This window comes from Berghia stephanieae, chromosome 10 (genome assembly GCF_034508935.2).
Source record: "Berghia stephanieae isolate SIO BIC M18660-M18661 chromosome 10, UCSD_Bste_1.3, whole genome shotgun sequence".
In the NCBI taxonomy this organism is placed as follows: Eukaryota; Metazoa; Mollusca; class Gastropoda; order Nudibranchia; family Aeolidiidae; genus Berghia; species Berghia stephanieae.
In genome coordinates, this window is record NC_088369.1 from 30,626,631 (window position 1) to 30,649,706 (window position 23,076).

At 35.2% G+C, this 23,076-nt stretch overlaps 1 protein-coding gene across 2 annotated transcripts; it reads left to right on the forward strand.

Annotated features, from left to right (window-relative positions):
* The first annotated feature begins 529 nt into the window (after nt 1-529).
* On the forward strand, nt 530-21,131 carry LOC144980960 (dynein light chain Tctex-type protein 2B-like). Of its 2 annotated transcripts, none has more exons than XM_078928972.1 (5): nt 530-798; nt 12,345-12,478; nt 13,678-13,747; nt 19,642-19,705; nt 20,713-21,131. In XM_078928972.1, the coding sequence occupies exons 1-5, from the start codon at nt 617-619 to the stop codon at nt 20,758-20,760; spliced, it is 498 nt and encodes a 165-aa protein (XP_078785098.1). In that variant the 5' UTR covers nt 530-616; the 3' UTR covers nt 20,761-21,131. The 2 variants fall into 2 exon arrangements, with proteins under 2 accessions (XP_078785098.1, XP_078785099.1); XM_078928973.1 differs by lacking the exon at nt 530-798 and adding an exon at nt 8,410-8,648.
* Nucleotides 21,132-23,076: the final 1,945 nt, after the last annotated feature.

Here is a 23,076-nt window from a genome sequence, read left to right on the forward strand (position 1 = left end):
ATTAACTTATTACCGCATCCACCCCTCTTATTATAACTTCACGTCTCTCTCTTACTCTTCAATGCTCGCTGCCCTCTAATGTGTGTGTGTGTGTGGGGAGGGGGGGGGGGTAGGAGTTGCGTGTGTGTATCAACGCCACGAACAACTCGATCAACGCCTTGGGCGATGCCATTATCTCCGTTAATGGGGATAAATTTCAAATTTTATTAAATTATCGAAGTAACAATGAAGTACGGTGAGCAAATAAAGAAGGCATCACCCCTCTTCTCTAATTAGGTTACAATTTGAAATGAGTGTGACTACTCCGTGTGTTTTACTCCTGTAGACCACGGTTTTCATCGTGTAGCGGTCTTTAACGGTTCAAGAATGAACGATCCCACGGTCTCAAAGGTCAAAACGGTTCGAACTTCCGACAGTCTCTCAGGAATGTTCAATGTCGAAAAGGACCGGTCCTAGGACCGGTCCTTGCGGTTTTCATTTCCCAGGGACCGTAGGACCGTGGTCCTTTAAGCTTGCCAAGGACCGCCCCGCACTAATGGAGACCTAGAATGCAACTGGTGTGCCGGAGACATTGTTCCACAAGATCTGGTGGATATCATGTCAACTGATCAGCCAGATGATAGTGAAGATGATGTTTTCGAAACCCTTTCAGCTGATGAATTTGACAGTGACAACAGTGAGGAAGAAACGAGTGACAGTGACAGCGAAGAGGAAAAAGATTACCCAGTTTCTGCAACTGGGTTGGTGGAGCAAAGTACATCTTGAACTAAGCCCGTCATATGCTGCCATTGATAAAATGTAAGCTTTACACTGATTTTAACACTTTAGAGACTTTTATGTCCTAAATAATGAGGAAAATTATTTTAATGAAATAACTTTATTCTGCTAATCGAGAGCTTTAATTTGATATGCAACATGAATATATTTACTCAATTTTGAAAAAAAAAAAAGTAATTTCACGGGCTTTCGGTATTTTGGGCATTAAATGACTTCCCATTCAAAAACTTTCACTTCAGATGCTTTCAAATTTGGCATGTACGTTAAGTTACAGTACATCTAAATTTTCATTTATTTAGAGCATATTGAACTATTCATTTTTCAGTTGTTATTCTTAAAAATAGATATTGAAAAACACAAGAAAATTGCTTTTTGACCTTTTGTCATGGATTTCCTTCAAGACAAAAATCTTGAAACCTTAATATCTTAACTTATGTTTAAGGTATAGACTGTGGCCTTTCATTTGAAACCGATTTGAATGATCTAGAGCTAAAACTAAATAAGTTATGAATATTTTAAATGGGTTGGTGCTTTTTTTTGTTGCACCACATGACCTTTCAGGGGCAATAACTCTGTTAAGGCGACACTTGCCAAGTGGCTAACACTAACATGCTCAGATCACTTCCTTAGGAGGTTGCCTAACACAAAAAAGTAGTGGTATAAAATCCCAAGGGGGGGGGGGGGGGGGGGGGGGGAGTTATAGCCAGCCCACGGTCTATACCTCTTTGGACCTCCAAATGATTCTCCCTTTCATTCATTCACACGCACACACACATACAAACACACTCACACACATAGACGTGAGTGTGCAACACTCGCCCACATCCTTGAACAACACATTCATACCCCCCCCCCCCCCCCACAGACACACACACACACACACACACACACACACACACATATATATATATATATATATATATATATATATATATATATATATACATATATATATATATATATATATATATATATATATATATATATATATATATATATATATATATATATATATATATATAGATGTCAAAGATGATTGCGTTTTGTCGTTGTTGTTTTCTGTGTTTCTGTACCAGTTCAGCGGTGTTTCTCCATTGGTTGAATTCGGTTTCCTTGACGATTTTGGTGTTGATTCTGTCTAAAATCTGTTTACTTATTTTTTTTTTCCGATTTGTGATTTACATGGGTTTATGAGACGACATTGTGCGTTGTTGCGAAAGTTTGGTTTATGGTCTTTTATAGTGATGAAGGCGTTAGATTTTGCTGTGGTGTCTATTCTGTCACTTAGCTGTAGGTTTTCGGCGATGCTTTTGTCTTCTGCTGTAATGTCAGGTGTCGTAGATGGTACAAGAGTACAAGAAACAAACACTATATATATATATATATATATATATATATATATATATATATATATATATATATATATATATATATATATAAAGAGAGAGAGAGAGAGAGAGAGAGAGAGAGAGAGAGAGAGGGGGGGGGGGGAGAACTGAAGATTGTCAAGAGTCAACCTTTGCATGTTGGCGTCTTGTTCGATTTCCTAAGTGGAATGGAGATTTTTACTTTCTTACGATTTATAAGATTTGAAATTACCCTTTGAATCTCGGGTAAGAGAGCGTAGACGATACCGTTTTTTCACGGTTTCTCAAAACACAATGTTTATATCCTTGAGTGATAGATATAGGTAATAGACTTTCTATTATATAGGTACATATTAGCCACTCCCACGCCTCGTTCTGAAAAAAGTCCGCGAAATTAAAGGGGAGGCAAGAGAAAATCAGCTGATCGTTAAAATAGTAACAGAAAAGTGGAGGTGCTCGGCAATGAATGCAAGAAAGACATTTAAAACGCCGTAAAAATGTTTAAAAATCACTTAATGTTATAATTACCATCCATAACAACCTATCAAATTCACATATGTAAGATGTCAAGCCAAAATTAATAATAAAATAATAAAGAACACGATTGACCGGTGGTCCGTTGACTACACATGCATACGAGTACCAGAAATATTTTGTAAACAATGTAACACAATATAATGTGTAAGTTTCAAAGCAAATGCAACCACAAATAACATCAAAGAACAATGTGGGACTACTGTTTTAATTTCATAAAACCAAACGTATATTTTCTGCCCCCGATATTGAACGTGTAGTTAGTATGTATCGTACAAACAACATTCGTTTAGACAGGTAGTCGGGATTCTAGCGCCAGTTTTATTTGGGCAACCATGATTGGGATTTCACTCAATGCACTTATTATTATTAATTATTATTATTATTATTATTATTATTATTATTATTATTATTATTATTATTATTATTATTATTATTATTATTATTATTATTATTATTATTATCATATAATAATAATAATAATAATAATAATAATAATAATAATAATAATAATAATAATAATAATAATAATAAGCAGTTGAAAGGATATAGTCTTTGGTGTATAAGTGCATATGTACAATATTTCTTATAATAAATGCTTCAAAACAAAACAAAACTAAAAAAAATAAATAAAGAATAAATGAATAAAAATATCTATTTGGGCATTTACTTACATTAATAGTCTTGAAAATCACAATCACAATCCATGAAAATTAAATATCCCAAAATCCGAAGAAGACATGAATTTAATCCAAAATCCAACACAGGAATGTATTTTAATAGGAGACAGATATCCTATTAAAACCATAGCATTACTTGCAAACAACAATACCCCACTCTGTGTTTAACGGGCTTGTGGCCGTCACATTGTAAATTGTGGCCGCATTAGGGTAATCGGTGTCCTAAAGACTGACATACTGACATACAATCAATGAGAACTATAAAGAATCCATTCTAGAATTCAACTACAAACTGAAAAGCATGATAAATATCACTCTCTCAAATAATTTCCTTTGCTCAGGTTCACTCACACTCTCCTTTATTGCAAAACATTGATAAGTGAGATAAAGTTTGTATTTCAATTATAAACTTAATCACATAACCTAAATGATGGAGAATAAACACAGCTAATTATAAAAATAATTCACAGATCAAATTATCTATTTGAACTCCGCATATTTAGCTTAATTACTCATTGACCATATTTTTTTAAATGGCATTGTTTCATTTAAACAAGACCATGACGCTTATGCCTGGACCGGGTATTCACAAATTCTGCTTTTGTGTTCCACTTTTCGAATCGAATATATCTCTATCTTATCCGTTTATTTGCAAATTTTCTGCACTTTATAAATAAGACCATAACGCTTATGTCTGGACCGGTTGTTCGCAAATTCTGCCTTTGTGTTCCACTGTTCGATTAGAATTAATCTCTATTTTTTCCGTTTATTTGCAAAGTTTCTGCACTTTATAAATAAGACCATAGCGCTTATGTCTGGACCGGGCATTCGCAAATTCTGCTTTTGTGTTCCACTTTTCGAATCGAATTAATATCTAGTCTATCCGTTTATTTGCAAAGATTCTGTACTTTATAAATAGGACTATGACGCTTATGTCTGGACTGGGTATTCGCAAATTTTCCTTTTGTGTTCCACTTTTCGAATCGAAATAACATCTAGTCTATCCGTTTATTTGCAAAGTTTCTGCACTTTATAAATAAGACCATAACGCTTATGTCTGGACCGGGCATTCGCAGATTCTGCTTTTGTGTTCCACTTTTCGAATCGAATGAATCTCTATCTTATCCGTTTATTTGCAAAGTTTCTGCACTTTATAAATAAGACCATAGCGCTTATGTCTGGACCGGGCATTCGCAAATTCTGCTTTTGTGTTCCACTTTTCGAATCGAATTAATCTCTATTTTATCCGTCTATTTGCAAAGATTCTGTACTTTATAAATAGGACTATGACGCTTATGTCTGGACTGGGTATTCGCAAATTTTCCTTTTGTGTTCCACTTTTCGATTCGAAATAACATCTAGTCTATCCGTTTATTTGCAAAGTTTCTGCACTTTATAAATAAGACCATAACGCTTATGTCTGGACCGGCATTCGCAGATTCTGCTTTTGTGTTCCACTTTTCGAATCGAATGAATCTCTATCTTATCCGTTTATTTGCAAAGTTTCTGCACTTTATAAATAAGACCATAGCGCTTATGTCTGGACCGGGCATTCGCAAATTCTGCTTTTGTGTTCCACTTTTCGAATCGAATTAATCTCTATTTTATCCGTCTATTTGCAAAGATTCTGTACTTTATAAATAGGACTATGACGCTTATGTCTGGACTGGGTATTCGCAAATTTTCCTTTTGTGTTCCACTTTTCGATTCGAAATAACATCTAGTCTATCCGTTTATTTGCAAAGTTTCTGCACTTTATAAATAAGACCATAACGCTTATGTCTGGACCGGGCATTCGCAGATTCTGCTTTTGTGTTCCACTTTTCGAATCGAATGAATCTCTATCTTATCCGTTTATTTGCAAAGTTTCTGCACTTTATAAATAAGACCATAGCGCTTATGTCTGGACCGGGCATTCGCAAATTCTGCTTTTGTGTTCCACTTTTCGAATCGAATGAATCTCTATCTTATCCGTTTATTTGCAAAGTTTCTGCACTTTATAAATAAGACCATAGCGCTTATGTCTGGACCGGGCATTCGCAAATTCTGCTTTTGTGTTCCACTTTTCGAATCGAATGAATCTCTATCTTATCCGTTTATTTGCAAAGTTTCTGCATTTTATAATAAGACCATAACGCTTATGTCTGGACCGGGCATTCGCAAATTCTGCTTTTGTGTTCCACTTTTCGAATCGAATGAATCTCTATCTTATCCGTTTATTTGCAAATTTTCTGCACTTTATAAATAAGACCATAACGCTTATGTCTGGACCGGTTGTTCGCAAATTCTGCCTTTGTGTTCCACTGTTCGATTAGAATTAATCTCTATTTTTTCCGTTTATTTGCAATGTTTCTGCACTTTATAAATAAGACCATAGCGCTTATGTCTGGACCGGGCATTCGCAAATTCTGCTTTTGTGTTCCACTTTTCGAATCGAATTAATATCTAGTCTATCCGTTTATTTGCAAAGATTCTGTACTTTATAAATAGGACTATGACGCTTATGTCTGGACTGGGTATTCGCAAATTTTCCTTTTGTGTTCCACTTTTCGAATCGAAATAACATCTAGTCTATCCGTTTATTTGCAAAGTTTCTGCACTTTATAAATAAGACCATAACGCTTATGTCTGGACCGGGCATTCGCAGATTCTGCTTTTGTGTTCCACTTTTCAAATCGAATGAATCTCTATCTTATCCGTTTATTTGCAAAGTTTCTGCACTTTATAAATAAGACCATAGCGCTTATGTCTGGACCGGGCATTCGCAAATTCTGCTTTTGTGTTCCACTTTTCGAATCGAATTAATCTCTATTTTATCCGTCTATTTGCAAAGATTCTGTACTTTATAAATAGGACTATGACGCTTATGTCTGGACTGGGTATTCGCAAATTTTCCTTTTGTGTTCCACTTTTCGATTCGAAATAACATCTAGTCTATCCGTTTATTTGCAAAGTTTCTGCACTTTATAAATAAGACCATAACGCTTATGTCTGGACCGGGCATTCGCAGATTCTGCTTTTGTGTTCCACTTTTCGAATCGAATGAATCTCTATCTTATCCGTTTATTTGCAAAGTTTCTGCACTTTATAAATAAGACCATAACGCTTATGTCTGGACCGGGCATTCGCAGATTCTGCTTTTGTGTTCCACTTTTCGAATCGAATGAATCTCTATCTTATCCGTTTATTTGCAAAGTTTCTGCACTTTATAAATAAGACCATAGCGCTTATGTCTGGACCGGGCATTCGCAAATTCTGCTTTTGTGTTCCACTTTTCGAATCGAATGAATCTCTATCTTATCCGTTTATTTGCAAAGTTTCTGCATTTTATAAATAAGACCATAACGCTTATGTCTGGACCGGGCATTCGCAAATTCTGCTTTTGTGTTCCACTTTTCGAATCGAATGAATCTCTATCTTATCCGTTTATTTGCAAAGTTTCTGCACTTTATAAATAAGACCATAACGCTTATGTCTGGACCGGGCATTCGCAAATTCTGCTTTTGTGTTCCACTTTTCGAATCGAATGAATCTCTATCTTGTCCGTTTATTTTCAAAGTTTCTAGATTTTATAAATAAGACCATAACACTTATGTCTGGACCGGGCATTCGCAAATTCTGCTTTTGTGTTCCACTTTTCGAATCGAATTAATCTCTATTTTATCCGTTTATTTGCAAAGATTCTGCACTTTATAAATAAGACCATGACGCTTATGTCTGGACCGGGTATTCGCAAATTCTCCTTTTGTGTTTCACTTTTCGAATCGAATTAATATCTAGTCTATCGGTTTATTTGCAAAGTTTCTGCATTTTATAAATAATAATAATTGTTCAAAATTTTACCTTACACCCGATATTACAAGTACAAGTGCGCCAGGTGAAGAAGATTGTCAAACAGTGTGACAGATGAAATAGGAAGAGAGAGAGAGAGGGAGAGAGAGAGAGAGAGAGAGAGAGAGAGAGAGAGAGAGAGGGCGAGAGAGAGAGAGAGAGAGGGTAAGAGAGAGAGAGAGATATTCGTTTTTTGTTCAAAATCTCTCTCTCTCTCTCTATCTCTCATTGCACAAGGTTGTGCTATTTACTACTATTTATCAAGAACAGCCAAGCTGGCAACCCAGTCTCTTTATAAACTAAGCAAGATGGCAACAGGGACCTCGCTCCTTATCCAATGCCGAAGCTTTAGTTTGAGTCAAACGGTTTTGTTAAAAAAACCCACCCAAATAAGTTCGTGTCGTAAGTGATGGAAGTTGAAGTCGGCTTATTATAAAATCGTTTTTATGGTCTGTTTGGATTACCCTTTTTAAATAGAAAAAGTGAATATATCATAAACTTGAAGAATAGGCAAGCTAAATGAAATTTAAATTGACTGATTAAATGAGTACGCGAGGCTGAGTTGCGAACGACTACTGTGTTCCGACATTCCGATCCCAGTGTCATTCATGTTCACCGTACCGTGTCTACACACTACACTGCATTGTTAGTGACTGGTCATGTCTTTTTTGTTTGTATGTTTTACGCAAGCTTAATAAAAATTAAATTGACTGATTAAATGAATACGTGAGGCAGAGTTGCGAACGACTCATGGGTTCCGACATTCCGATCCCAGTGTCAGTCATGTTCACCGTACTGTGTTACTGTCTACACACTACACGGCATTGTTAGTGACTGGTCATGCTGTTTTGCTTGTATGTTTCTTTTAATATGGGTCAATTTACAAAGAATAATAATAGAAATGTTCAAAACAAAAACTAGATTCACTATTACGTGCCTGTAATGAAGTGCTTTCCACAAACCGTGAGCGAGAATGATGGTGGAGGTAATGGCAACCATGTGGGTTTGTTATTGTTTCCTACCTCCGTCAACCCGCGCATCCGGTTGCGCACCCACGCTGATTCTGACCAATATTATATTAATATGGAGCACGCACATGCTCGCCTATCCCACTCTTGGATGTTCTGTGAATGATTCCACACAATCCTTAGGAGGAAGTCCGTGTAAACAGGCACTCGAACGTTAAACAACCGGAAGTTTTTGACCGACATGATTGATTAACAGTAGTAGCTGTTAGTTGTTAGGGACGCCATGTTGAATGTTTTTACTTTGTATCCACATTTTCTAGCTTTACATTAGTCTCATCAAATTATCTATCGGTTGACAGCAAAATGGGCGAAGAGGGAGGAGACAATTCCAAAACATCCATTGTTGCTGGAGAAAGTGCTGATTCTGTGAAAGTAGGAGACGATGAAACTCAGCAAAATTCTTATGTCATTCGACCCAACTTTTCACAAAAGTAAGTAAGAATAAGACACAAGTCCAAGTCTTCAGTGGCCATGAGAAAATATGGGGAGGCCTTCCGTACGCTCCTCGTGATAAGGGAAATAACTCAAGTATTCCTTTAGCTATTCCTAATAAAATATAAAACCTAGATAGTACCTTTAATCACTAACAGTTCTCTAGTAGGAAAAACGAACACCCTAGCCCTAGGTAGGACCTTTGCCTTTACTATGACTATGACCTATGCCTATGACTAGAACTAACCCTCAATGAATTGAAAAAAAAATCCTCCGACCTCGAACTTCGAGCTAACCTCTAAAGTAAAAAAAAAAACACACCATTGGACTGCTTTGTACTACCTTTCAATATCTACATCAACGACAAAATGGCGGCGGAAAACCAAAACAATGTTCATATTATCTATCTAGATATCTAGATAGTAACTTTTAAACTTTCACTAATCTAGATCCTATCAAGGTTTATGCTGGAGTTTTCAAAATTCTACTATATATTGACAAATTGAATAAATAAACGCCTGGTAAAAGATCTATGATGAAAATACTTCTAATTGAAAGAGATGTTCGCCCGAGGAGTCCATTACAACAATGTTAAATTTAAATCATAGTAGCTGCGTTTCATTATCAGACATGCTATTATGTACACGTTGGTACAATGCCATCACAATAGAATAAATTTGCATAATGTTGCGAGAAATCATAGAAGGGTAAAGCTTGAAATTTGAAATAAATATCCTACATTATATTCATATTAGACTAAGTATTTCATGAGCAACTTACCCTTTTGGATGAACCCATATTTCGGAAGATCCCGAGTATCATGGTTTTGACACCTGTCAATCATTGTGAAAATATGACTCGGGATCAGTAGTCCACCCCTATCCCCTTCCTGATTAGATGTTTTTGAAAAATTAAAAAATAAATCCTTAAATCTCGGAAAGAGGTAAAAAAACCCAATTCTACAAAAAATCCAATTTAGCAACCTGGTTGCTAGTCAAAAGACCTGTAAAGTACTCTGCTCGGCAGGGATCACTTTTTTACAAAAGTAGAATTTTGCAAGATTTCTACCTCAATACCACAGCCGTCAATTAACAACTTCTCCACTTCTGACTGTTTAACCTTAATTGTACGTCAGAGATAACTTTGTTACCACATGACAATACAGTAGACTCCGGATAAGATGATACCCAGAGAAAAAAATCGACTGAAGTGAAAATCAACTTAAATGGAGTTTAACCAAATGAGCAAAAAAGCGTGTGAACAAAGCAAGCCAATCTAGAATAGGTATGGCCCTTCATGTCGCGCTTTCCGCTGACATTGCTTGGTCGCATCGAATTGACCAGAGAAGTTGTGGTCACGCTTCTTGTAAATTGTCGAGAGTAATTTGGCTGGTATGCCAAATTCCCTTGCGACGATTTTCTGTTGCATGCCAAGCTTTTCAACTGCATCAATCAGCTTGATCTTTCTTTTCAGCGATATATGGTTGTCAACCTTCAGTTTCCCATTGTAGTGGTAGACTTGACTTGAATTCTTGATAAATTGATACAGTACCGCTCGCGTACAATGGCTTCGGTTACAACGAGAAATTTTTAAATCCCCGTTCTGCGGCTTATATAAATCATGCATGGCTATAACTGAGGAAATATTTCTTGGAGCATGGCTATAATGGGGATGTGAGTTGAAAGTTTAGCACCCAGTTGTGAAAAACTACTTACTCAAGAAGAAAAGAGGAAGGCATGCATGACACATATAACTTCTTGGGAGGGGAGATGAGGGAGTGAGTAGGCTAATTGTAGTTATTGAAGTTATTGTGTGTATCATTGACGTTTCTCTGTGTACTTTGTGTATCCACGACAACGCAACAAAAGGCTAATGAAACATGTGACTGACCGATCAACATGTTGATACACTCAGGCGTAGTATCTCTTGACTGATTAGGTGACTATGCCAGATGAGAAGTGAGATGATGAAGCTCTATGTGAAGCCTGAGGCTAGGACTGTGCTCTACTTGAGTTTTGAAGTTGACTTAGCGGTTGGCAGTGCCACAGTTGGAAAGAGGAAGGTCGAATTAAACCATTTCATTGTCCAACCCTCCTAGTGTCCTGAAGTAAGTGGAAGTGGGGGTGAGGTATGGTGATTTGATTTGGGAAGGGGGGGGGGGGGGCTACAGGAATGGAGGTCACAATCACGAGTTCTAATTCATTTACTTAGGGAGGAAACTCGATATTTACTTAGCGATGTAACTCGAATTGTCTGTATTTTTTACTTCCCTCAGTATTGTTTCCCTTCAAATTCCGTATGCATGGATATAATGGGACTCGGCTGCAACAGGGATTTTTTGTTGGTCCCTCTATCCCCGTTATATCCGAGTTCCTATTTGTTTAGACCTGGTCCCTTCATCATCATCATCATTGCCTTTTTCACCCTGGGTCAGGGTATAGGCCACAGACAAACAGTTTCCATCCTTCTCTATCCTGAGCTATATTTTTAATCTCATTCCAGGTCTTACCACTTCTCTGTATATCAGCTTCTTTAATTCTTCTCCATGTTCCTCGTGGCCTTCCGTTCGGCTTTGTCTGTTGTCCTTCATAAATTCTGTCATTCCAGAAACTCTTCGGTCGCCCAAGCTAAAAAAAGGATTTGGTTTGTCTGTCTGCGTTTCTGTAACGGTTTGAGTTTAACGGAAAGGGGTGTTAACCCTTTGCCAACCCCCAACCTGGAGGACCAGGTGACTCAAAGATGGGGGAATTACACACCATTAGTCGCCTTTTACGACACGCTGGCTTGGTGTTGGGCTATTCTTGACCCTCTCAGTTGAGGGACCCCGGACACCACTGATTGGAGTAATTTTACCAATGTTTTAACTAGCAGCCAGATTGCGTTGTTGGATTATTTGTAGTTTATTGTTTTCTGACATATTAAGTCAGGGATAATTTTTTATAAAGTTATTTTTAAATTAAAAGAATATATTTTACGTTAGTTTGAGTGTATTTCCATCACAACAAGGAGCCCAAAACAATTAGAGCTATCAGACCTGCAAATAGATTCACATTGGTGGGGGTGGACTTCCAAGCCCCAGTCATATTTTCACTATGATCGATGGGTGTCAAAACTAGGATCTACTAAAATTTGAGATCATCCAAGGTAAAGAAAAAGCGGGCTATTAAATGATTAATATGAAATAAGAAAACTTTGTTTTTATTTCTAATTCCATGCTTTCCTTTTTCTATGCTTATTGATGTGTGGTTCCTCTTATAACAAAATCAATTAATAGTAAGTGTGGTCAGGGTTAGATGGGTGACAGTAATAGTGGATAATTCTGGTCCTGATATGGTGTACTTGGGTAAGGGATTTTACACACATTACCCCATTTGACTCAGGATGTGTGAATAAGTACCTGCTATAGGCATTGATGGATATTGTAAGAGTGTTAGTACAAAAAGAATATCTAACAGACAACTTGAACTGTATGAAATTGAAATATGGTTTCATACAAACTGCTGGGAGAATAAAAGAAATATTGTGAACGCATTGAACATGGTAAATATGTTGAAATGCGCTATATTAATGTTCATATTTATTTTGTTTATCACAACATTATACATAAGAACCCAGACATAGACTAGAGTCCTACATATAGATATATATACTTTCTTCCTTTAATCACTCACATTTTTATCTCTTTATTATTTTAGATTCCGTCCTGTTTCTGTAAAAGAAACCATTCACATGGTCTTAGGAGAAAAATTAACAGGCAAAAATTATAATGCAGAGGAGACAACAGCATGGACAAAAGAAATTTCAGATGGTATCAAAGACAAGTTAAAAGGTAATTTCTACTCAATATGAGAAAATCTGGGAAAGTCTTAAGAATAAATTGCGCAGACAGCTCCACTTGGATAAATGATTTAATAATAATAATAATGTGAGCATTTATGTAGCGCAATATCCACTAAGTTTGCTCAAAGCACTTTACAAAGGGGTCCCTAGCAACAGCAATACTTAACAAAAATAACATGTTGTATGAGACATGGACACATTTTCTGACAAAGACATTACTGTTAACTGCCAGGAAATCATTTTACACCTGAGCACAGTTAGAGAATGTGAGTAAAGGGCTTTTCCAAGGACTTAACATTTCGCAGCTCAAAACGGGACTCGAACCTTTGTTGTCTACTGATGTTAAATTTATGGTAAAAATTTGTTTGGTTGTAAAATTATTCTGTTTTCCAGTCTTGTTCAAGAAAATCATTTGTCCGCTGATTCATGTAGTACCCATTTTCAAAATGCTTGCTCCAAAAACATCAGAGGAAAATTTGATGTTGAGAATTTTTTGCCTCATTTTCTCTTTTGTTCAGAAGTATTCATGAATACGAGTAGATGTCAGCAACTTACTAAAGTATTCATCTACGTTGTCAGCAACTAACATCTCATGTGAAATCACAACTCTAACATGTATCTTTATTTTGAACCAGCGATTTTTTAAAGTGAAGTATTCATGTCCTTTAAAAAAAAAATTATTATACATTAATTGTAAGACTACTTTTATGGGTGTCATTTAAGAGTAAATTTTTACTTTTGCATGAATAAATAAGTAGTGTGCGTGGGATTCTTGACAATTCTGCCAAATTAATTTCATTTGAATAAGAAACTAAACCCCTTTTTTGCTGCGCTGCACAGTGGCTGATATCTGGGCTGTCTGGGTCTTTTCTCCCAGTGAGGAAAAAATAAAAGGGATTTTTTTTTTCTAATATTAATTATACATGCATTACCCCACTAGGTTAAGGCAATTTGTTTATTTGGCTATAAGCAGTGACATATAATGTAATAATGTAGTACCTATGGAAGCGATACGCAAATTTGTGTCTTCTACTGTTTGAAATAAATAATTTGTTCCCATATGACTAGTTGGTGGATTGTATTAAAGTAGTTAAAGTGCAATTGACAAATTGTTAACTTTTTATAAATTGACCTATTTATACATATTATACCCTACTTTTCATTCCCCCTCCCTCTCACCCCATTTAGATATGGGTTATGAAAGGTACAAGTTTGTAGTACAAGTTGTAATTGGGGAACAAAAAGGAGAAGGTGTCAAGTAAGTAGAGATTTTATTCACCATCATTAATTCAAAATCAGAATGAGTGAGGATACAGAAGCATAATACCTGCCTCTTATGTTTGTTTGTTTCTCTCTAAGGGTTTTACGGCGCTTGCGACACATTTAGATCATTTCAACTCCAGTAAAAGGGTAGAAAATGGATAGTGAACATATTTTAGAATTATGATTAAAGCACTCTAGAAAAACAAAGACAGAGGGGAATAATATAATAATAATAATAATAATATATACTTTATTCATCCAAAAACATGGAAATTTGTTTACAGCCGTGGCATGCATAAAAATGTATAAACACAAAGTTGAGAATCAGTATAGTTGTCCTTGATACATACATATATATATATATATATATATATATATATATATATATTATATATATATATATATATATATATATATTATATATATATATATATAATATATATATATATTATATATATATATATATATATATATATATATATATATATATATATTATATATATATACTATATATATATATATATATATATATATATATATATATATAATATATATATATATATATATATATATATATATATATATATATATATATATATATATATATATATATATATATATATATATATATATATATATATATATATATATTTTATATATATATATATATATATATATATATATATATATATATAAATATATATGCAAATGCACAAAAATGTAGAAATATACAACCAAGAACCAATAGCAACACTTAATATATTAATTTGATAAATTGAGATAGGCCATACCTCTGGCCTTTAGTCCGAACTTGTGTGTGTATATTTAAATGATAGTATTTAATTTAAATCACAGTTGCGCATTAAAAATTCGAAGACCATGTGGCAAAAATGAATTAAAGTGATGTGTTGTCTTTGTTTTTATAGATTTAACTAGTGAACAGATGTAGATTCCAAGAGCACACCATTAAGTGTCTGAGTTTGAGATCACCCAAAAGTCTCATCCAGACATAAGCACAGAATCCCATGAAGAGGAACACACTCAAATGTTTACAAATTTTACTAGAATCAGACTGACACACTCGAAGTAACGCACACATTCACGGCAAGCGTCCATAGAGACTTCGCAGCCATATTCATTAATTATTATTATTATTATTATTATTATTATTATTATTATTATTATTATTATTATTATTATTATTATTATTATTATTATTATTATTATTATTATTATTATTGTTGTTGTTATTATTATAGCTTAGTTTATGCTCTTGGTGCTTGAGTTGCACATAAGGCCGACTCAGTAGATCTCCAACCATCACGATTTGCTGCCATCTTTGACAATTCTCCCCACGTCCACCTCTGGGTCTTCATGTCACGTTCCAGGGTCCTTTTCTCCAAGTCTCCAAGTCTCCCTCTCCTCATGTGGGGTCCATCTGAGGGTGACACTTGGTTCATAGAAGGACATGGCCAGTTCAGCTCCATCTTCTTCTCTTTACAAGAAGGGACACAGGCTCTAGCCCTGTTCTCTTCATCAAACCGCTGTTTGAGATGGTCGTTGGTCAGAATATCCTCAGTATCCTCCTCAAGCATTTGTATTGGAATGTGTCAATCATATAGCAACACAGAGAGAATGTTGGATTGTAAAATCTGATCTTTGTTTTGGTCTCTATCCTCTTTGACTTCCAGTTATTACCAAGAGCCCGAAAAGCCCTCCGGGCTTCAGAGAGCCTCTCTAAAATTTCAACCTCTGAAGTTCCATTTGTAGTAATCTTACTCTCCAGATAAGTGAATGCCTGAATATCCTCTAATTCTTCGTTTCCAGGCTTCACTGGCGTTTGTGATTTGTTATTGATCCAGATGACTTTAGTTTTTGTCACAATTATTTTTAACCCCAATTTTTGGGCATTACTTTGGACTATTTACACTGATATTTAAAAAGGGCGACAAACACAGCGCTGAAAACTATAGGCCAGTATCTCTCACATCAATATCATGTAAACTGTTGGAACATGTAATATGTAGCTATATCTTGAAACACCTTGATAACCACAACATGCTGACTGATGTCCAACATGGCTTTCTCAAACATCATTCATGCAAGTCACAACTGATCACGACTTGTTATATTTTGCTCATACAATTAATAAAGGGGGCCAGACAGATGCCATTCTACTGGATTTCAGCAAAGTTGATGAAGTACACCACCAAAGCCTCTTGAACAAGCTTGATTGTCATGGGATCTCAAAAGCCACCCACTCATGGATTAAATAATTTCTTTCGATGCGATCGCAAAGAGTCATGGTTGAGAACAAAATGTCATCATCACTTCCAGTCCTGTCAGGTGTACCTCAAGGAACAGTTTTAGACCACTTATTTTTTTTTATTTACATCAATGATACGCCAAGTAGATTAGCAGAAGGATACAAAATTCGACTTTTTGCAGACGATGGATTTCTTTAAAGGGAAATTCAAGTCAAAAGATTTCAATATACTTCAAGAAGATCTGGACAGACTTCAATGATGAGTGAAAGAGGGGAAAATGGAATTCCACCCAAAGAAATGCCAACTAATCGTAATACGAACAAAAAGAAAATAATAAGTTCAGATTATTATATACATAAAGAAGATTGGAGACAACATAAAAAGATGAATATCTTGGATTAACTCATGACAGAAAAATGTCTTGGCAGCACCACATCGATAAAGTTTGTAAAAAGGCCAATACAAAACTGGGATTCATAAGAAGAAATGTACAATGTTGTCCAAGAAACATCAGAGAAACCTGCTATACAGTCTTTGTATGGCCAATATTAGATTTTCGTGCATGTGTTTGGGACCCGAAGACTAAAAAGCAGATGGAACAGCTCCAGAATATTCAACGGCTCATTTACCGACAAATTGTCTCTATCAAGGGGCATCCCAATTAAGCAGCGGCCGTGAAATTGAGTGACATTTCATGTCTTAAAACAAGATGACACCTTAATCTACCTCTAGCAATGAGAGACAAATCTAACTGCACAAAACAATTAATGAATATGCCACTCATAACAGTCGCATAAGTAAGCAACAGATTAAGAAAATATTGTCCACCTATTCGTCTCATTCATTGAACAAACCATTTGGTGGTGACAGCCTTGAACAAACAAAGCCATCACTCATTTACAGTATCATCTATTATGTATGATAATTCTCATTACCAATCGCACCATTGGTCAGTTGACCCGTGACAGTGGCAGTCGACGACACTGACATAACTGGCAGGTACAGGTAAACTCTATTGTTCATACCTCTGTGATGAACGGTACGCCCACACACCAGATTGACCGTTTCATTAGACTAATTTTGCATTTTATGAACCCTCATTTTAAATGATTGAAGACAACGAAAAAGCTCTTTTATGGGGACGGTCATTGTCAAATTTTGTCCCCACTAAGCGGCAGAACGTTCCAACTAAGCTGCTGGGAATTGGAACGGGGAAGACTTTAAAGATTCCGTTCCCAAGGAATCGTCCCAATAAAGCGGCTCTCCCAATTAAGCGGCATCCCCAATACCGGCTTGGACTGTTTAAAATAAAAGGAAACGAATAATTAAAAAATAAAATAATAATGATAATGATGATGATAATAATAATAATGATAATGATGATGATGATAATAATAATAATAATAATAATAATAATAATAATAATAATAATAATAATAATGATAATAATAATAATAATAATAATAATAATAATAATAATAATAATAATAATAATAATAATAATAATAATAATAATAATAATAATAATAGTAATAATAATAATCATTATTATTATTCAAAATAGCGATATACATTTTAGTAAAACGCGACATAGATATATAGCGAAAATAGACAATGACATTCGACGCTTGAAAACCCCGTTATAACGGTTATTATAACGCCACCCTGGTTAACGACATAATTTTCTGGTCCAGGGCGATGACGTTATCCAGGGGTTGCATTGAACATACATACATACCTAAATACATACCTACATATACTTACATACACATACATACATACATACATACATACATACATACATACATACATACATACATACATACATCCATCCATCCATCCATCCATCCATCCATCCATCCATCCATACCATACATACATACATACATCCTACATACATCATACATACCATACATACATACATACATACATACATACATACACATACATACCTACATATACATACATACATACATACATACATACATACATACATACATACAACGTACATACATACATACATACATACATACATACATACATACATACATACATACATACATACATACATACATACATACATACATACATACATACATACATATACATACATACTACATACATACCTACATATACATACATACATACATACATACATACATACATACATACATACATACATACATACATACATACATACATACATACATACATACATACATACATACATACATACAACGTACATACATACATACATACATACATACATACATACATACATACATACATACATACATACATACATACATACATACATACATACATACATACATACATAAATACATACGTACATACATACATGCAAAAATACATTCATATATATACACGCACACAGCATACACACAAATAGACACATACTACCCCCCCCCCCCCCCCTGTGGCGGGCTGTGTGTTATTTTTGTGGGATCGAGTCCAACCGATAGCTCAATGGTCTGGATTCGAACTAGTATGCGCGCTATGGCTCTCGTTACCAGCTGCGCCACTCAACCTATACCACAAACGGCTCAGGTTTAATCTAGGGGTAATTAAGAATTGCCTCAGGGTCCCTTATAACTTAATTGTATTAATAACAAGTGAGTCAAGACAATAGTAACGCCCAATACAATAATAACAATTCTATACATAAAGCAAGGATTACTATACTGAATAGTTGTCCTTGACATAAAGTTTAATTAGATTGTTACAGGAAAAGATAGAAAGAATAAGTATTTATTTAATATCAGGAAGAATAGCTCTAATTGAGTGGATCTAATTTATTATCTATTTATCTATTGATTATTTATTGATTTATTTATGATTGATTGATTGATTTAGTTTCTAATCATTTGTGTCTTTGAAAAATGCATTTGAAAATGGTATAAGCCCGTTTGGCTTATCTTTATCGTGCCGGCTTGCTTGATTGAGGCAAATGTATCAGCTAGTTCCAGGGTTGGCTCCTGCTTGCAGGGTTTTCTGGACTTCACAACAGTGTGTTGTAGTTATGGGCTGACAGAAATGTTCTGGTGTCGGCGATGACTGACATCAGGGGTTTACCACTATGCAAGGACTGGGAGGCAGGGATTCGGCACTGACCAACAGGAACACATAACATGTAGAACGAGACATGACGCCTTTTAGGCGATATTACAATTTCTTTTGACAAAGACAACGCTATTAACGACCAGGTACCCATTTTACACATGAGTACGGTGAGAGAATATGAGTAAATAACCTTTTCCAGGAACTCAACTATGCGCTGAGCGAGGCTCGACCGCAGGACCTTCCAGTCCAATTTCTAGTGTCATATCACAAGCCCACATTGCCACACATATGTAACTGCATCCATACAACAAACAAACCGAACATACATACATGCATTCATCCATACATTTACTACATACATAGTCTATTTTTAGAAAGAATTTACATAAATATAAAATTGTTTCCTTTTAAAGAGGAGCCTAACCTAAAGCCAGAATAATGGCAGAGGGATCTATGGGCGGATGCTACTGTAGTGATGACAGTTATGATGTTAATAATGAAATTTATGAAACATACATAATCATACTATTGTATATTTCAGGATGGCATGCCGATGCTTCTGGGACTCTGACACCGACAACTATGCTCAAGACACGTTCATCAATGTAAGTATAGTTATACCTAGATTACGATAATACTCCCATCTTTTGTGATGGGTGTTAGGAATCACACTACGAGAGAGTTGTTGATTTTTTTTTGATTTTTTTTTTCAAAAGTAGATCTTCAAATTTATCAGGCATATGGAAAGGGAATTTATTTTGGTTTCTGTAGCGTGAAGATTCCAGTGATAATTGCTTGCATTTGGTAACTACCTGGTTTATTATAGTTAAGGACTTTCCAGTTTTAAAATAATAATTGATGGCGATGAATGTGGTAATATTACACTTTTGAAAAGAATCTTTCATCTCTAGAAAAATTGAAAAACGTTATTCAACCCTAAATCTTGACTGATATTGCAGTCGAGTCGGAGATTCCCCGATTCAAAATGTCAGGGACGAAAATACAGGATAAGAACTCTGAGTGAACTAAACATCACTGACGCTTTTAAATTTCAATTGCCATTTTTGATGCATAACATGAAAATGTCAGTCTACATTTTTCACCTACAATTTCAATTTTTAAAAAGCTTGTGAAAACACACATTAATCAAGGTTTTGATTTAACTCTTGATTTAATAAACCGTAATAAAAGACATTCACTTATTATCAGTTGTGATCAAAATCAGATTCCATTACTGTTAGAGTTTGTTTCAACTCTACGCGGATGAAATGATGACTTTTTTTTTAGTAAAAGAAATGAAGTTCCTGTACCAGTTTTCCCAACAAATCGATTTACCTATTACAAGAATGCCATATATTTTGATAATTTACACCCTCTCTCTCTCTCTCTCTCTCTCTCTCTCTCTCTCTCTCTCTCTCTCTCTCTCTCTCTCTCTCTCTCTCTCTCTCTCTCTCTCTCTCTCTCTCTCTCTGTGTCTCTCTCTCTCTCTCTCTCTCACACACACACACACACACACACACTCACACACACTCTGTTCATTCATTTTTATTCAACGGCTTTTCAATTGTTTTGTTTATTGATGTTCCTCTTTGCATTTTTGTTTTAATCACAGGACTCACTCTTTTGTGTTGCGGCTGCCTATGGAATTTTTAAATACTGATATTATTCCTCGGCTATCCTCATACTATGTGACTGATTGTTTGGACGAGCAGTTGATGGGATGAAATGACAGTTGTGTACAGCACTTTCAACCAGTGACGGTTTGAATGGGTGGATGAGATGGCATGTGAATTTATCAGTGAGAATCTAAATGAGCAAATAATTGTTGAACGAATGATAAAGGGAGTGAGTTAAGGTAGAATAAATCAAGAAATGAATGTGCTAAAGCAAGGAATGTATGAGAAAGGTATTTTGTTGTAGTTAAATTAGTTAATGGATTTGAAATTGATGATGAATTTCCTGATACTTATACAATCATGTGATAATCGAAACTGTTTTCTATTTTAATAAACGATTTTCTTTATCTGTTTACGCCCTTTTGACATTTAGTCTTGATTATTTGTCAAATATATTCAAAGTGGTTATTGGTCAGTACTGATGAATGTCCTCTCCGCATGCCATTGCCATGGCTATTCATTAGTACTGAGGTTTGGGTCAGTGGATTCTTCGTCTAAATCTTTTGGCTTCTGTCGTCTATTTTTTTTCTTCTGCTGTGTTGAAATCACCCGAAAGTGTTATGAGCATTAGAACAATCTCTTATTAGCTTTGAACAATCAATTTCATCCACATGACACAATCACTTTCACTGGTTTCCTTAATAATGTGGTCAAAACATTCATAGCTTCCAAGTAAAAGTTACGCTACGCTGGAGCGAATTCCTTGTAAAAGTTCTTCGTGTACGATATGGGGAGACGCCACTCTATATATACTCCCTTTAAAACTATATTTTTCTTGCGTTTTCATTTTTAAATTCTCGTATATCCAATCAAGCTGAATTAAATATGGACAACATGGGCTTTCTATTGCTTTTAAAAACTTTCTACACTACTCAGTTTTAATAACAGCATATCAATATCAAGGACATATAATTTTTACTCAAGGGTCTCTGAGCTACCCCCATACCTCTTAAAATGCAGAAATCAAGCAAAATTAGAAATGTTAGTAATTAAGCTTAGTGATGGCGTCATTGTTTTGAGGGTTATCTTTTGATGTTATAGGTTTTGTGAAATTATAAAAAAATATGTCAAATTGCGGTCATTGCATGGCCAAGGAAAGGATAAAAGCACTATTTGCCCAGATTCTATGTGTTTTGATTTTCAAGATAATTTAATTTCACTTTAACTCGAAAAAAGACACTGAAAGCACTTTACTTTTCTCAATATGTTTCGGAGTAATCAGCAAAAACAACCTGGGTCCTGTCTGAAGACCTTTGCTAAGAGGGTGACAGTCAGACTGATTAATCTTTTTGTTAGAGATGATTTAGGTGATTTTTTTCCTCTTTAATTCATTTCCCTATTGTTTGGGCATTTATCTATTTAGTTGATATTTAAGCCAACTGAATACGCCCCTCGTCCTTTGCTACTGTCAGGTACAGCTTTTAAGTGATTGCAAACCACACACAGATGATCACTCTTGCAGAGACAGTGCTTCTTCTTATTGTCCTTGTTTGAATTAGCCCTTATGTCTTCACCCCAATGAAACAGTAACACACCACTTGCTTGAATGTTAACCTCTTGGAGATGCACATTCCTCCCATCAAATCCAAGCATCAGTAACACACCGTGGAACAACCACAAAAGACGTCTAACTTCCACGTCACGGAACAAGACCGAAGGGCTAGAGCTCGGCCGGGTGGTTAATTTGTTTTGAAATAAGGTATTTCTATCGTAATATAACGATAAAACCAAAATATGCATACTTTCAGATAATCGTTATTCAGTAATGAATGTTTTTTGTTATTGCTTTTGCTTTTTTTACCTTAGTCCTTTTTATTGCTTTATGTGGTAGTTGACCAACTGTTTTAAATTGGCAACTTGACCTTAGCTTGAGTTGAAGTCGACAGTAGAGGGAGGACAGTGAATGTTGATTGTTGTTTGTTTTTGTCTGGTTGCCAAACCATGATTCCAATAAAAAGCGTCCATTAAATTATTTTTGCATTTTATCAAAGTTGAACATCTCTAGATTAAATATCTGAATAGTGCTGCCTTGAACATATTGAGAAATGACGTCACAAAAGTAATGAAAAGGTCATTTTTTAAAATCCTCAGAAATCATTAAATAATATACAAAATGAAAGGTTTAGTCAAATTAAATGTAAAAATATTTCTATTTTTTAAATTGACCGAATAGTTGACAAATTATTAGCATTTTAAATATCCAAAAGGTCAAGGTCACTGCCAGAGTCGTCTCGTAAAATGACCCAAATATTGCCGTGTTTGGTATCAAATAAAAGTCTTGACAACACCAATCGGTACAT

Bases quoted from the DNA above. Each gene is read 5' to 3' on its own strand.
- LOC144980960 (XM_078928972.1), top strand. From the start codon at position 617: ATGATAGTGAAGATGATGTTTTCGAAACCCTTTCAGCTGATGAATTTG. The intron at 799-12,344 runs GTAAGCTTTACA...TTATTATTTTAG, and splicing joins TATGCTGCCATTGATAAAAT to ATTCCGTCCTGTTTCTGTAA. The intron at 19,706-20,712 runs GTAAGTATAGTT...TTTTAATCACAG, and splicing joins CTCAAGACACGTTCATCAAT to GACTCACTCTTTTGTGTTGC.